This window comes from Acipenser ruthenus, chromosome 26 (assembly GCF_902713425.1).
Source record: "Acipenser ruthenus chromosome 26, fAciRut3.2 maternal haplotype, whole genome shotgun sequence".
In the NCBI taxonomy this organism is placed as follows: Eukaryota; Metazoa; Chordata; class Actinopteri; order Acipenseriformes; family Acipenseridae; genus Acipenser; species Acipenser ruthenus.
Genome location: NC_081214.1, coordinates 10,253,619 through 10,270,911, shown reverse-complemented (window position 1 = coordinate 10,270,911; position 17,293 = coordinate 10,253,619). Strand labels below are relative to the sequence as shown.

Genomic DNA, 17,293 nt, shown 5'->3' with positions numbered 1-17,293 from the left:
TGGGCCTCCTACACACACACTGAACACTGAACACTAGCGTGACAGCTGTATTAACAACCTGCACTCGCTGTGGCTGTGTGTTGTACACACACCACTTTCATTACTGAAGTGAGGCACTGCCTGTTTAAACTAACAGCTGAACTCGGACCATCCTTACACGACATGCGTTAGGTTTGTGTGGAGGCAGCATGGAGGCTGTAAAGGGCAGAAATGCGGTTTTGCTTTTCTGCACTGTTAAATAATGGCGGTGACGATCTGAACGACTTGAGTGGTCTCCAAATGACTGGATTAAAAATGTACGCATGTCTAAGGAGTCGTATGTGCGTCTTTGTCATTTACTGACACCTTTCCTGCAGTGCCAAAACACACAGATGAGACATTCGATATCGGTGGAAAAACGAGTTGCGGTTGCTTTTTGGGACATGAATTGTCCCATGTTTTTTTTTTTAAGTTGCAAAACCAAAAATACAATTTTTCCATTTTGTTTTCTTACAACAGAATATTATATAACTGTACTTTGATTAAATAAAAAGTCAATTTATATGTATGCACAATTTACTATTGTTATGAATATACTATTCATCAATATTACAAAATCAACTTGGCTCATCAGGCACCTATATATTATTGTGTGTGTGTGTGTGAAATAAATGAATGCACTTACCCGTCACATGCGATTTCCGACTCCGTCACCAGTTTTCTGACACAAAGCCCATCTCTTCAGTGTTAATGTATTTGAGTAACCGTCACAGCCCAGGTTTTTTGGTTTGTTTTTTTTGCACGCCCATGGCTGCGTGTCAGGATCATGTGTCTGCGCCGTGCTGCAGAGATGCTCTTGATTACACTGAGCTTCAGCCAGCTTTACTTGACGAAAATGTAGCAACAAATAAACAAAAAGAGCAATTCCAGCTATGGTAATGTGAAACAGTTAATCATTAAACAGTTTTAGATACTCTGTGATGTATTATTATTTATTTTTTTAATCTGTGTTCTTGCTTGTGCATTTTCATTTACAAGTGCACTGAAATTAGAGCCTTATTGAGCAGAACATGTAATTTTGAGTACTGTTTAAATTTTGGATAATGTTTTGTTTTTTTCTGAATCTCTTGATAAACTGCATTGCCTTTTATGTTTGACGCTATTCTGTGCATGGGTAACATTTTGATTTCATTTTGTATTGGGTTGTAATGTGGAGTTTTACAAACTGCTACAAATGAATACGCACCGGATTTAAAAGAATGTACTGTACAGTCCACGTGTCTACAGTAGTCTCTTTTGGTAAGTGATATTTTCAGAATCAAATCTTCTGAATTAAAATATTTCTGTTAAATATAGTACTGTAACCAACTACAGTATATCTAGTATTTTCAGCTATGTATTTGACACTGTATTGTAACAATCTGCCTTAGCGGGTTCGTGGTGGGATGAAATGAAATGAAACACCAGAGACAGTGCAGTCAAAAGCAGTTATAACTCCTGTTTTTATTAATGAAAATGTATGCTCTTTCAGCGCTCTCTCTTTTTCTTTTCTGAATTGACTGTAGCTCTCCCTCTCACTACTCACGCTCACAACAACCAGCTGGCAGCGCAGTGCCCATTTTTATATCTCCCGCTTTCCCCCATGTCTCACACCATTGGTTCATTCAAAACATAACGTGATGTGGGCTCTGGCGATTTGGTTCCTTTTCCCCATTCGCTGATGTGACGCTCCGTTCTCATTCACACAAAAGACGGCACCCACGTAAGAGTGAGCAGCATGCACTCGCCACACATTCCAGCACAAACACACTCAACATTTATGCAGGGCATGTTACAGTACAATTCCATCCCTCTTCCCAGTCTCTGATACAGTCATGTTGCCTGTTGTCTGGGTGCGGCTGCATCATTTTGAAAAAAGATAAAAGGACCAGGGCTCACAAATGGAGATTAGATAAAGGGGCATTCAGAACAGAATATAGGAGGCACTTTTTTTACACACAGAATTGTGGGAGTCTGGAACCAACTCCCCAATAATGTTGTTGAAGCTGACACCATGGGATCCTTCAAGAAGCTGCTTGATGAGATTCTGGGATCAATAAGCTACTAACAACCAAATGAGCAATGCCATTGCAAGACCTCTTCAAGGAGGGCCACTGTGCCCACAGTCCTTTCGTAGCAGGGGAGCAGACGGCAATGGTTTCCCAGGCGGGCCGCATACCCCCTGCAAGCCATAGGAAGGCTGGCTGAAAGTCTGAGTCTCGATCCCGTTGTGCTCTCCACTGTGTGGCTGGAACAACAGTGAGCTTGTAGCACACCTTTCCTATTTCTCCCTCTCCACTCTTATCTCTCCCTCCTCTCCTATCCTCTCCTCTCCTGGTTCCTTCCTCTTGCTCCTGTTACAGTGCCGGCTTGCAAGCAGAGGCGTCTCGACAGGGCATCCGCATTCTAGTGATGATTACCAACTCGGTGTTGGACAGCAAAATAGTACTCTTGGAGTTGCTCCAACCAGCGGGCGAGTTGTCCTACAGGCTTCTTGAAACTAACCAAATTGGGTGGCGAGCCCTCGGGGGTGGCAGAGATAGGAGCTGCTATGCTTCCGTGGTGTAAGTCAAGTAGGGTCCCCACGTGCTGAAGGAAGTCCAAGCCTAAGATGCAAGGGTCCTGTACAGTAGCCAGCCAGACCTCATGGAGTCTGCTGACTCCTCCGTATTCCACCTTCAACCATCCTCTCCCTTCTATCGGGGCCAGCTCGCCGCTTACCGTTCTTAGTTGTACCGGGGTGGGGTGGACACGTTCCTTCCAGTCACTCCTGGCTCTGTGCATAACATCGGGCGGACAATTGTGATGGACTGCGGCATTAAGGAAGGCTCCCTCTCCGGTCCGTCCCACCACGACTGTCTCTGAGGGCTGGTAAGGGGTGGCAAGGGTGTTGAGCTGAACGGTCCCGTTTCCCATCGGTCTTGGGGGGGGTCGCTGCACCAGGTTCCAAGTAGCGGCATCAAGTGCCCGGGCTGCCCACATCTCCAGCATATCCTCTCCTGTTGTTGGCTTTGGTCGGGGGTGGTGGCTCTCACTCTGTGGGTTGGCTGTGCTCTGGTTCTTCTTCCTTGTCCAGGTGAGTCTGATGGGCTGGGCGGTTCAGCCCGCTGCGTGGTGGGGACCCTTCATCCTGTAGCACAGCCTAAATAGCTAGAGCTTGGCTCACCACTTCCTCCAGGGTACGGGGGCTGGCAAGGCGGACTTAGTGGCACAGTGATGCTGGCTGTAAACTGCGGAGGAAGGTATTGAGAGTGGTGCGACGACTAAAGCTGTTGGGTTCGTCACTGTAAGCCTGTCTTCGTAAGCGTGCAATGTCAGCAGCCAAAGCCCCCAGTTTCTCCCTTGGTGCCGTCTTCCTTCGCTGGAGTTGGTCTTGAAGAGTGAGGTATTGTTCACAGTTGCCGAACTGCTGCTTCAGTGGTGCTAACAGTGCCCCATATTCAATCCTCTCCTCCGAGCTCAGGTCCAGTAAGCTCTCGGATGCGGCTCCTTTTAGTGACTGGACTAGGCAGATGGCTTTCTTGCACTCCGTCCAGTCGTGTTCCACAGCTGATAGCTCGAACTACGACAGGAAGGTCTCCAGCAAGGCTGTGCCATTGAACTGGGGTAGTTTCAGTTTCAGTCTCAGCCATTGCAGTGAGGGGGGTCGGTAGTCTGTTAGGAGGCTGTGTGGTCCAGTGGTTAAAGAAAAGGGCTTGTAATCAGGAGGTCCCCGGTTCAAATCCCACCTCAGCCACTGACTCATTGTGTGACCCTGAGCAAGTCACTTAACCTCCTTGTGCTCTGTCTTTCGGGTGAGACGTAGTTGTAAGTGATTCTGCAGCTGATGCATAGTTCACACATCCTAGTCTCTGTGAGTCGCCTTGGATAAAGGCGTCTGCTAAATAAACAAATAATAATGTCTGCTGTAGGCGGCATCTCTCTCCCTCCCGGATTTTCTCACATTGCAGCCCCCGTCGAGGATGCGGATAGTGGTTCTGCTGTAGTGGGTGGTGTCTCACTCCTCCTTGAGCTGTCCCATGCTTCAGCTCTTACCGGGAGGCGGGTGGTGCTGTTGTGCTGGGCGACGACTCAGGTAGCTCTAAGTGGATTTTTCGTGGAAGAAGGGGGCGGCCTGGTCGCGGGGTTGACTGCGTCGGTATCAGCGATTGCGATGTCGCGATGTCTGGATCTGCTGTCCGACGGTCCTTCCCGCTCTGTTCTCCAGAGTGCCTTGATCACCGCCGTTGCCTTCAGCTAAGACAGTGCCCACTGTCTGCTCCCAACTGGGGCCTCTGCTCTGGGTCTTCTCCCTCCTGTGGAACTCGTCTGGTGTCTTCCGTGTTCTCCATGTAGATCCCCCTTACTTCTGAAACCAGTGTAACGATCTGCCTTAAGCGGGTTCGTAGTGGGATGAAATAAAATGGAACACCAGAGTGCAGTCAAAAGCAGTTATAACTGCTATTTTTATTAATGAAAATGAATGCTCTTCAGAAACTTCAGAAACCTCAGAAACCATTCGCTTTTTTTTAAACACAATATTTCGTGTTTTTTTATGTAAATTGTTTTTTGTTATGTATTCTGCTTCGAGATACATTGATAAAAACGTGTTATTCTATGACCCGACGGACGTTACAATACGTTAACCTGAGCGAATGCAACACGTTTATTCTCAGGGTCTTTATAAGCAATAATGGACACTACTCCATTATTTTCTAAAAATAAATATTTATAAATAAAATAGTTATTCATTCCATTATTATCAGTAGTAAGAAATGTACCTGATAACTTTAGTTAATTATATGTTTTCCACCATGATTCACAAAACGGTTGGAAAGAGCTGAGGAATACGGTTACATTTTCTTTGCACACAATAGTAGCTACGTTTTATTTCGATCCCAAGATTATTTTAAATCGTCTGATTTAGCGTCCTCCATATGAAGCTATCGAGCCATAAGGTTTGTAGTAAAACCCAAAACAAATGTTACGTTAATTACACGTTTTATTTTTTATTTTTTATTTAGTCGTTGCCAGTTAGTTTTTATAATTTACTTCCCAATTTGAAATGCCCAATTATTTTTAGGCTCAGCTCACCTCTACCACCCCTGCGATGACTCGCGAGGGGCGAAGATGAACACACGCCGTCCTCCAAAGCGTGTGCCGTCAGCCGCCCGCTTCTTACACTCTGCAGACTCACCGTGCAGCCGCCTCAGAGCTACAGCGTCAGAGGACAACGCAGGCAAGCCCGCAGCCGCCCGACCACACTACGGGATCGCTGATGCGCAGTGAGCCGAGGACACCCTGGCCGACCTAACCCTCCCTCCCCCCGGACGACGCTCGGCCAATTGGGCGCCGCCCCCTGAGAGCTCCCTTCCACAGTCGGCTGTGGAATAGCCTGGACTCAAACCGGAGACTTCCAGGCTATAGAGCGCAGCCTGCACTCTAGCGAGTGCTTTTACTGGATGCGCCACTCGGGAGCCCAATTACACGTATTTTAATTTAATTTTAATTTTTTGCAAATTAAACTGGAAACAGACAATCAATTTCTCAAAAAAAAAAAAAAAAAAATCACAACCAACAAGACAAAATGAGAAGCTGACCCGAAAATTACATTTTTTGACCAGCACCCAACAGCAAACCGCTAAAAAGTTCACATTCTGACCCGAACCTGACCCGATGCAGGACTGTTCCTCGAACGATAAAAATAATCGTGCCACCCAGCTCCTGGTCCAGGCCCTGGTACTCTCCTGCCTAGACTACTGCAACTCCCTCCTGGCTGGTCTCCCTGTGTCCGCCACCCGTCCGCTCCAGCTCATCCAGAACTCTGCTGCTCGCCTGGTGTTCTCTCTGCCTCGCTTCTCCCACGCAACTCCACTGCTCCGCTCACTCCACTGGCTCCCGATCACCGCTCGCATCCAGTTCAAGACTCTTGTACTAGCCTACAGATGCCTTGACCAGACTACACCCAGCTACCTCCAGACCCTCATCTCTCCCTACACCCCCTCTCGACCTCTCTGCACATCCTGCACTAGAAGACTGGCTCTACCTCCTTTACGCTCCCCTGCCTCCAGGGCCCGCTCCTTCTCCACCCTCGCCCCGCAGTGGTGGAATGACCTTCCTACAGATGTCAGGACTGCTCAGTCCCTGACCACCTTCCGGCGCCTCCTCAAGACTCACCTCTTCAGACAGCACCTTTTTCCCCCCCTGGACACTTATCACTCTTCCTTAAATATGCTTTACTTGCTGTTATCTGCCCCCTATTTTACTGCATTTAATCCTGTAATTTAGAGTACTGTAATCTGTCAAGTGTTATTTAATCTGTAGTATTTTGTATTTAATTATATCCTGATGCAACTATCACTGACACTGTTATCTGCTCCGTTATTGAATCGTATTTTGTCATACTTGTACTTGCTAGGACCAAAGTCATTGTATTTATCTTGCTCCTAATTGTATTATTACTTGTACTGTGATTCTTGAAATGTATTTGTTTACGACTGTAAGCTGCCCTGGATAAGGGTGTCTGCTAAGAAATAATAAATAATAATAATTATATTTGTACTAAAATGTGCATAAGTAGTAGTGACACAAGTGAACTTTGTTTTATTATCCAGAATTAGAACCGTAACCTTTGAGCCTGGAAGTCTATGGTTAGGGCTTTGGACCCTTGACCAGAGGGTCGTGGGTTCAATCCCTTGAGCAAGGTACTTTACCTAGATTGCTCCAGTAAAAACCCAACTGTATAAATGGGTAATTGTATGTAAAAGTAATGTGACATCTTGTAACAATTGTAAGTTGCACTGGATAAGGGCGTCTGCTAAGAAATTAATAAGAATATTCAGATGCCATCAGGATACAGTATTTGTGACGTCATTGGGTACAAAATTAAGAATGATAAAATAAAATATACACCCTGTTCATGAACTTTCAAAAACAGATAAACAGTTTCTATATCCCGGAGAAATTAAAATGGTTTCACAAATTTTTCTAACACAAATTGAACCTGAATTGGCACAAACTTATGGCAAGCCATTTTAACATTTAATCTTATTTTTTATATATATATAACAAATAACAATTCTATTTTTATATCAACAAAACATAACTGATATCAATAATTGAGGATTTCATGTTAAAAGTGCTCGCCATACAAACTACCCGTGCAAATAATGCAAGTAACAAAGTCAAATGAGGGTCTCTCTCACACAAAAACAAAATGTTATGTCCATCCGACTGCCCATCATCACGCCTATTTTTCACTCAACCCCTCCCTTCGCCGGCGTTTTTCCGCACCTGCGCAATTCGCAATTCGCAGCGACTTGACTCTGATGATGTTGATGTTTGTTTCTCCTGGCTGCAGATTCGCAGAGTCGGGCACTCCCAGCACTGTCTTTCCCTCCGCAGTCTAACACCACACGACAAACCATGGCCGAGCAGCCCCTTGGATCTGCCCCGCCGCCCAAGCTCGACGGTAATGCCCTTTTTTAATAGTCTTGACCGGGAATGGAATTAAGGCCAGCGGCCTGCACAGCCCCGGGCTCGCTTAGTTACCCGTACCCTTAGAATGCCCCCCAAATGTGTGCTCAGGGAGTTCGGATCGGCGGTGGTGTATGGTTGTCAGATGGGGGCTCCAAGCGTGAGCTGCGTTTAATTAATTTGTAATGCTTGGTATACAGACATAAATGTGAATCGGTTCACAGTATTGTACCGCAAGTTACTGTGGGGATGTCACGGTCTATGGCTCACCACAACATACAATAATATTTGTGAACAGATCCTGGAATAAATAAAGTATGCGTTTTTGAAACGTGTACTTCGTGTTATATCACTGTGTGCTCTGGTGATTGTTGCTTTTGTGTATAAGCCAATCTATCATTATGTTGTGAATGATATACTGTAGTAGGTAATCTGCTGAGGGAAGAAGGGAAGAAATTATCATATTCTCTGCTTTTATCTACATTGCGTGTGTATATATATATATATATATATATATATATATATATATATATATATATATATATATATATATATATATATGGCCATTTAAAAAGTAATCAGTACATGTCAGTTTTGCAAGGAGTCCTGGCCAGCTGGACCTTGTACAGGACAAACAAAAACAGGAAAACGTTTCTCAAGCTGTCAATCAGATGTTTAAATGGTCGTGATGGGATACTTGAAAGTTCTGCAGAGCACCACCAGGGGAATTCCACAACTCAGGGCTTCCAGCTTTCCATCCCTTTATTTATGTTTTCTTTTTAATGATTGGAGTTTGTCTTGGTCACCCCCCATGGAGGAGTTACAGAGCTCCTCTTATGCATGTATCAACCACAAATAGAGGAAACACCTCCCTTAGAATGTGGTCCTAATTGTGCTGCAAAGACCCAACTCTAATTCTCCCCACAAAGGATGCACATATCAGCCAGGAAGCGAGCGTACTTAATGCACTTTTAGATTACTTTCACAAAACCTACTAAGGACCTTAAGCACACAAATTAAAAACTGTTATCTGTCCTAATATTAAGGTACACCTGTTTGAATGCTGTTTTGTAATTTAATTTTGAAGGTGTGCATGATATATAAAACGACTTGTCCTTCTTTAGCTCAAGTTAGTGAAGAGAGAAAGAATTCCATTTGAAACATTTGTCATTTCATTTATTACACTTTTTTATAATCTAATCTGGGGGTGTGAGGACGGTATTTGTCTGTGTTTTTTAGAGTTTAGCAAACAAGAGTTGAAAGGTCACAGCACAGAGGCAGGCACCTCTGCACTGTCCAGGAAGCAGGCTTCAGAAAGACAGAAGCCAGAGAAACTTGTCTGAAGTATTTCATTGAGCTATGTTGCTTTTTGCAGTAAAATATGCATTTATTTTCAACAGGCTAGGGTGGGACCAGGGGAATACATGTTATAAAGATACATCAGGGTGTCCTGTAGGGATGGGAATTTTAAACGTTTAAACGCATAAACGCTAAGGAAGTGGTTAAACGTTGAATAATATACTAGACATATAACCGGTCACAAGACAAATTTAACCAAACACATATTCAGTGTATTAATTTTAGTAATTTATCATCATATACAGCATGTCACGTATCCGACTGCTGTGGTGAGTAAGGGCGGATATTATAACCAATTTTTCTAATTGGTGCAACAGAAAGATTGACACTGGGGCGGGTTTTATTCTCGGTCGATCTGGCGCTTCATTGGTGCACTGTGTGTGTTCATGCTGTAGTGGGCGTGGTACAGTATGGTTCAGTCCACATGGGGTAAGAAAAGCATTTTTCTACCGTTTGTTATATATGTTTAATAAAGGAATGAGGCAAAGCCATGTTTGGAATTATTTTGAGGCACCGGACGAGAAAATTATTTACATACCACGGTTTTGCCAAACAAAATTGCCGTGCCACAAAAACACAAGTTCAGTACTTCATCATTTGAAATAAAAACATTCAGAATTACTGTGGAGTTACTGAATGCAGTAAAAACAAACATCCGTAATAAACAGAACTCTAGATGTGTCGACTGAATACGTATAACACGATTTTAAAAGGAAGTTGTTTGTTTTCAATATTAATTCAGAGAACGTATACGTGTAAATGTTATGTATAGGCTTTAATTTACCAGTACACTTTTACACAAATCGTTTGTTTAAAAATAAAAAATAAATGTCTTGATCTATGTAATTTGTCAACAGAAGGGGATATTAAAAAAAAAATAAAAAAAAAAATCCTGTTTGTGGCACCGATCCCTGAACAGTAGAGTTAATAGGACAATGGAATCGGAATCTGCATTTGATAGATTCTGTAACATACATAAGCACAAACATTTACTAATATAAAAATAATAATACAAATGCTTTTAAAAAGACCAAATTTCCATTGAGCTTTTTTTTTTCTTTTAGATTCTATTGATTTTTTAGTATTACTATGCTGGACAGCCGCTATAACATCGTTACCTTTCTTAAAAATGTGCACGGATGAATCTACCGATTTATTAATCTACAGTTAATCAACTAAACTCATACATTAACTGATCAACATTTTTAATCGAGTGACATCCCTAATTTCAGTATATACTTTGGTGTGTACGTGTTTTTCTTTTTTTTCCTTTTCATTTTTATACATTGTAGTTAAGTGTTTGCGATGTTAAAACGTTATTTGCTTATTTAGGGGTTCTTTGGTTGGATAATACTAACCAGGGCTGTCAGTATACATCAGAATGTAATATAAAGCGTGAGTTTGTGTAGATCTGGTTTAAACATTTAAACGCTGACACTGCATAGCATTTAAACGTTCATAAAAGTGTAGCAGAAGCACATCCCTAGTGTCCTGTATTGTGGAAAAAAAGTTGTTGATATTTTTAAATTGCAATTTAGAACTTGTAAGCATTTTTTTTAAATGCTTTTTGATTTTGTAAACAAGTTAGCAATAACAAGACACATTACAAGAAATGTTATATATCTTATTTATTCAGCAGATAATGATTGTCGTAATTTACAGCCAATTATCGAGAACAGAAAATTGCATTATCGTCTAACACTACTGTATGTATGAGTATCGCAAGCAGCATCAGTTACGTGTATTTTTATATAAATTATAAAAACATAATTGCTGTTCTATATTCTATATAATGTATTTTTAAACTACATCCGAATGTTTTATTCCTATATGGCTTACCTGTATAAATAATAGGATTTTCAATTAAATATGAACTATGTTGACGGTCACCAGTAAATTATGGAAATTAGTACTATCGAAGGTTCGAGCCTTTGTTCGGTAATGTTTTCTGAACCTTCAAAGACCAAAATGTACCCTTCGTTACAGCCCTAGTTACAGTGTGTTCACTAATAGAACACTAGACATTATCAAATACATGATTTATTACTATTTTTGTTGACCTATTCAACTATTTTTACCTCAGCTATTTGGCTGTCAAATTAGTCCCTCTATCCCTACGACTAATTCCATGTCAAGGTCACCCTAAAAAAAATCTGAGAGCAACCATATTATTATTATAAATCACATATCAAAAATCAACCAATCACAATGAAGTATTTGCAGGAATTCCAGTACATCTTATCCTGTGTACAGATGCCATCCCGTGCAGAAAACACCACACCTAATCCCAAAGGTAAAGCATCAAAAAAAAAAAAAAACCACACACACACACACATCTGGTAACCTGAAAATTACAGGAATAGAAAAGGAAGAAATGAAATCGCTACAATCTGAACAAGATTAAAGATGTTAAATCCTCTAAAGCTTCTGGCGCAAGTTTCTCTGGCTGAGCTTTTTTTTTAAAAATAAATAGTCTCACCATACCACAGCACCTGTAGGCCTACATGCATTCAGGTACTGTGGCAGTTGATTGTGCACTGAGCTTATTTGTGTATAAAAAAACAACAACTGAGTTGCAGCCAGTGTCATCTTTCTTAAAGCTGAAATCGTAATTTAAAGTAGGCTACAAACGTGGCAGCGGACTGTCTCTCTTTAGCGCGCACGCAAGAACTTGCAGATTTGATACAACTATGTTGAGAATTTAAAAAGAAAGCATTTTATGAGATTTTTAACTAGAGGTACCGGGAATATGACTGCACGCCGAGAGGTTCCGGGGCTGTGCCCCAGCACAAATTAAGCACTGGATGTATGCTTATTGGACAAAAAAGGGCAACTAAGAGGATGCAGCAGTGGAACACTGGATGTTTGAGACTGTTGGCACGAGACACTCTGTTGACACACAGCAGGACATGTAGTCCACAAGTCCTCCATCGGTGTGGAATCACCAGCACCAGAAAAGGGTTTTTCAGTTTCACACTTGGGCGTGTAAAATTTAGAGCTACATACCCGACCGGGCATGTTAAGATTCTGGGAATTTTCTACCCCTGATGTTTTTAATTAGACTTTTTCCCAAGGATTGCTAATAGTGGGCAGCAGTGCCTAATGCAGCTGAACAGGGGGTCCTCGGATAAAAGAATTTGGGAAGCCCTGGTTTGGCTACATTTACACCTCAGTCTGACAACTCTTATTTGTAAATTTAAACAATAACTCCTTTATTTTCTTACCCATGAGAAATACATATTTTTGCTATCCAACAAAAGTGGAACTAACTTGTTTAACAGCTAAAAAGAAACATCTGCGACTTTCATTTGTGTCCATTCTCCCCCCAGAGATACACTAACGCACCACAGTACTATCGATGATACAAAATAAAACCTCTGATAAATCAAAAGATTTTCTTCTAGGGGGCGAATACAGTCCTTCGTTTAAAAGTAAAGTGATTTTGGACCTGAAGCGAGTGCTTTATACGTATATTCACATCTAGGCTTACCAGAATGAAAAATATATTTTTGGTTCTGTTGTCCGAGTATCAATCCCAACTTCCTGCTGCTGTTCTCTGTGCCTGTTTGACACTGACAATGGGGGTGCTGCCCACGAGAGTACGTGGCAAATGTGAGCCGTCTCGGGGACAAAAAAAAGACCTAAGCCGCCTTAGAGTTGGCTTCAAAGTGGCTGGTATAAACAGATTGTCTGTCTCTCCAGCTGGGCAGCTGCACCAGAAGGCGATCGAGCTGGAGCAGGAGAGAGCAGAGTTTCAGCGCAGGAAGCAGCAGCTGGAACAGGAGTTCAATCAGAAGAGGGCCAAGTTTAAGGAACTGTACCTATCCAAAGAAGGTAGGGGCGTAGCGATGCATTGTCTATTGATGAATTGGGATGCTTTCTTTACATGATATATTGTGCTGTAATAAAGAGATCTGTCTTTTTGTATGGGTGATACAAACGCAAAAGCACAACAAGTGAAGAATGTGTGTTTTATAGTTGGTATGAATACATACTCTCCCCATCACATTAAAATCTTGTCTTAACAAAGTCGTCCTTGATTTAAATGATAATTTGCTCTTATTATGCATCATGCAAGTAGCCATCAGGTTCATTGTATGTATTGTGATGCATATTGTATAGCTACCTGAATAACATGATACCTATCGCTCCAGAGCCTAGTGATGCCACATTTCCATCTACACCGTGAAACTCAATCTCATCTTGTTCCAGTATAAAACTGGGTCTGCACCCGGTTCCATCTGCAGTGTGCAATCCAATCTACAACTGGACATTACACAACAGTCAAACTGTGTATCGGTTTTTTGTACAGTTACAATTTTTAATTTAATCACCTACCTGTAATATTTGCCTGGAGGTACAATATATGCACAGCTTTAATGTTAAGCCAACATATTTTTTCTGCAAATTGAACTCCCCTCTCGCGTCCAGTGCATTGGAGGCTCATTAGTTAACTTCCACTATCAGTGCGAGTCGGAGAGATCGAGTTCTGCCGGCCCGCAATCCTAACTGGGGCCGACAGAGTCCCAACTGAAATTGATTTGATCTTGGATCTGCTGCCGATGAAAATAAACAAGTCTGATTTCAAATTGCTTTCAAGTCTGTTCTGGATGTCATTTGGAATCTAGTCCTGTAGTTGATGCTGAATAACTGCAATCCTTTAAGACTCAACTTGAGATCAGCCAGCAACTAGGAACCTCACTAGCATAGATGGGCTGGATAGTCTCCTCTCGTTCGTAAATATTCTTATGTTCTTTCTTATTTGTTTTTAAAATGTTCCTTACTCTATGGTGTTTGCAATCAAGAGTGTTTCTGGGGTCTGTTGCGTCAACATTGAGTTATCATTGCTCTAAATTATGGTTTCAGGAAGCAATGCTAATTACAATCGTCAGCTTACATTACTGGAGTGTGGAAAACCATAATACCTGTGGCTGTCCCTTTGTGTTTGTAGAGGAGCTGAAGAGACAGGGGGCGGCTCTGGAGAGCTCTCGGGAGGAGATGGGCAGGCTGCAGGGACAGCTGGCCAAGGCTCAGGCTGAAATGGAGAATATCAAGGCAGTGGCCACCGTGTCTGAGAGCACCAAACAGGAGGCCATCGACCAGGTCAGGAGGCAGGGGCAGGAGGAAGTGGCGTCTTTGCAGGCCATCATGAAAGGTGAGCACACCGATCAGTGTCAAAGGGAGCTCCATTGACACCAGCAACACTATAAAGGGAGCTTCACTGACACCTGTAACACTAAAGGGAGCTCCATTGACACCAGCAACACTATAAAGGGAGCTTCACTGACACCTGCAACACTATAAAGGGAGCTTCACTGACACCTGCAACACTATAAAGGTAGCTCCATTGACACCTGCAACACTATAAAGGGAGCTCCATTGACACCAGCAACACTATAAAGGGAGCTTCACTGACACCTGCAACACTATAAAGGGAGCTTCACTGACACCGGCAACACTGTGCACTGTGTTTAATGTATTGAAGCTATGACATTTCCATACATTTCACACCATGCATATCCATTCACTGTGTAGGTTTCAAATGTGTAGTTTTAAAAGAAGTCTTTGCTAAGCAAACATGTATTTTCATACAAAACATATATAGTACTACACTAGGTTAAGTAAATCTCTGTTTGCAGGTCTTGCTTTGAGATATTCTTGCAGCTTCATGGTCATTTCACCTAAACAGTGAAATTATCCCCAAAGACACTGCTGAGGTGAAATAACCTAGGAAGTACAAGTGTAACATATTTCCTGAAAGGTAAGGCCACCACAGTGAGAAATATATTGACCTTGTTGTGCCAGATATCAACATTGAGGGCTGAAAGGGCTTAACAAATTCATTGATTTGAAACACATGAATCTCCAGTACTGAAATATCTTTAACATTCTTGTGCCACACATCATCTTCTATGTAAAATGGGTATTAGAGACGTTTTAAGACAAGATTAAGGTTTTTGCTGTCATGACATTGACAATTCAGGAGCTCTACAAGAAAAAGCCCTGCCTCCCGTGTTGCTTTTGTTGACCCTAGGAATAACCAGCAGCCCCACATCCTGTGCTCTCGGAGTGCGGTTTGGAAGGTACGGGGTCAGTTATTCCTGCAAATAACTAGGTGCTAACCCATTCAGGGCCTTGTAAGTTAACAGCAAAATCTTAAATCAATTCTGTACTGCACAGGGAGCTAGTGTAAAGAGGCCAAAACACAGGTAATGTGTTCACTGATGGCGATATTCTGATATTTTGAACAAGCTGCGGCGATATTCTGAACAAACTGCAAGTGGGATACCACATGTTTTGGGACACCAGAAAAAAGTGCATTACAATAATCAATTCTAGATGAAACAAAGGCATGCATTAGTCTCTCGGCATCAGATATGGAAATAATTGGCTGTATTTCTCAAATGGTAAAAATATACTTTAGTAACTTCCTTAATATGAGTCTCAAATGATAGATCAGGATCATAGCATAACCTAGAAAATTCTGTGACATCCAATGCTTGATGTCTGTAAGACAAGTAGCTAATAACACCCAGGCAGAAGAAATCGCTGGTTTTAGGGACAAATATAGCTGGGTATCATCAGCGTAGCAATGGAAGTTCCCTCCATGTCTGCGGATAATGTCACCTAACAGTAGCATATGTAATGAAAACAACAAGGGACCTAGAGTGGAGCCCTGTGGAACACCACACAGTTTCATATAATGCCAATTTACCTCCCCAATAGAGTCGTTTTCAGCCTCACCTTCAGTATCCAAAACTAACCAAGTGTTATTAATTTTGTTAACGCTATTTTCAATGAACTGCTCATTTTCGTTTATGCTTCTAAGTATTCCAATTTGTTTTTCAAGTTCAGCAACCTTCTGCATTAAAGAATACGTGACAGAGCACTTCTTGCACATAAAGTCTTCCTTAAATGCAAATGTGTTGACCACCATATACATTTCACAAGAGATACAGATCAAAGCACGCATTTTGGAAGACAATACATACATAGGATTTATAATAATTTAACAAGGAAGAGAGCGGATGAAAAAATGGTGAGAACTGAGTAAAAACAAAAGGTAAAGTTAAAGTAACATAATGTAACATAAAAAACTTAAAAGCATCTCTGAAAAGTAGTTGTTGAAACCATGTTATTCCATAACTATTAAACACTTAAAGTGCTTGTGGAAGGGTGGTGGGTAATTCACTGACACACGGGAGACATGGATGAACACCACACAGGTGCCCAGTTTTATTATTAGTGGGGCAGTTCCACATTTTGGCCCGCAGAGGGCGCTGTTGTCTGTGGTCTGCCTATCAACAATGATAAGCAGAGCCACAGAGATACCAGAGGTGGTACTGTTCTAAAGTACAGGCGCACTCGCAGGTGCTCAAAAAAAGAATAAGCAAAAGGAGAAAAGAAAAAGGAAAATAAAACACATTTAATCAAAAACTACAAATAAAAGGTGCTGCACTCGGCAGCTTCACCCCGAACGTTGCTACCTGCACGGTCCGGGTCTCCGTCCTACCCTCGCCGCTCCCTCAGACTGCTAAAACAAATACTGATGGGGTCTGCCCACGGTTTTCCCCGCTAACCCTGTTTTCTTTCTTTTGTCTTTTGGGGTTTTCCTCCCCGGCCGTGTCCTGGATCTGGACCAGTGCGTCCGCACGTCTTTTTTCTCTCAAAAGGGCAGACCTGAGGGAACAGCAGAATGTTATTTTATAGGGCCAGCAATACCCGCCTCTCAGCCATTCAGAGAGAAGGAAAGCCTGCACACCCACTCTCCCACCTCTCCGTGTCACTGCCATGACTGATAGGCAAATATTGACGGGCTGCTGCCCTGTTACAGTGCTACATTTAGGAATACTAAAAGAAACTTCAGTGACAAATGTTTCGACCTGAAGTCGTTGTTAGTGTCTTAAAGATGTCTGGTGTTAAATTTTAATTAATTAATTAATTAATTAATTAATTAATTAATTAATTAAATTTAGTAGTCGCCCATTCGTTTTTTTTGTTGTTTTCTCCCCAATTTAATAGTGTCAAAATATTTTTGTTTAGCTCAGCTCACCGCTACCACCCCCGCGCTGACTCAGGAGTGGCAAAAACGAGCACACGCTGTCCTCCGAAGCGTGTGCCGTCAGCCGACCAGTTTTTTTCACACTGCAGACTCACCATGTAGCCACCCAGATCTACAGCGTCGGAGGACAACGCAGCTCTGGGCAGGCGCCTGGCCAGACTACAGGGGTCGGTGGTGCGCGGTGAGCCAAGAACACCCTGGCCAACCTAACCCTCCCTCCCCCCGGGCGGCGCTCAGCCAATTGTGCGCCGCACCCGGTAGCTCCCATCCTCGGTCGGCAAAGGAATAGCCTGGAATCGAACCGACGACTCTACACGAGTGCTTTTACTGGATGCGCAACTCAGGAGTCCATTTTAGAGAGTTTTTGATAACTGGGTCCCTAGACACTTAATTTTACAC

General features: G+C 42.5%; 1 protein-coding gene across 5 annotated transcripts in view; it reads left to right on the top strand.

Moving 5' to 3' along the window:
- Window positions 1–7,259: 7,259 nt before the first annotated feature.
- LOC117430458 (rab GTPase-binding effector protein 1) overlaps window positions 7,260–17,293 on the top strand; it is a 73,873-nt gene continuing 63,839 nt past the window's right edge. The window contains exons 1-3 of one of the 5 annotated variants that reach the window (XM_059001130.1): window positions 7,260–7,468; window positions 12,535–12,666; window positions 13,784–13,987. In XM_059001130.1, coding sequence (XP_058857113.1) covers window positions 7,423–7,468; window positions 12,535–12,666; window positions 13,784–13,987 — 382 coding nt within the window. In that variant the 5' untranslated portion in view covers window positions 7,260–7,422. The remainder of the gene's footprint in view (window positions 7,469–12,534; window positions 12,667–13,783; window positions 13,988–17,293) is intronic. The other 4 variants (XR_009308951.1, XM_034050501.2, XR_009308950.1 and 1 more) reach the window with 4 other exon arrangements.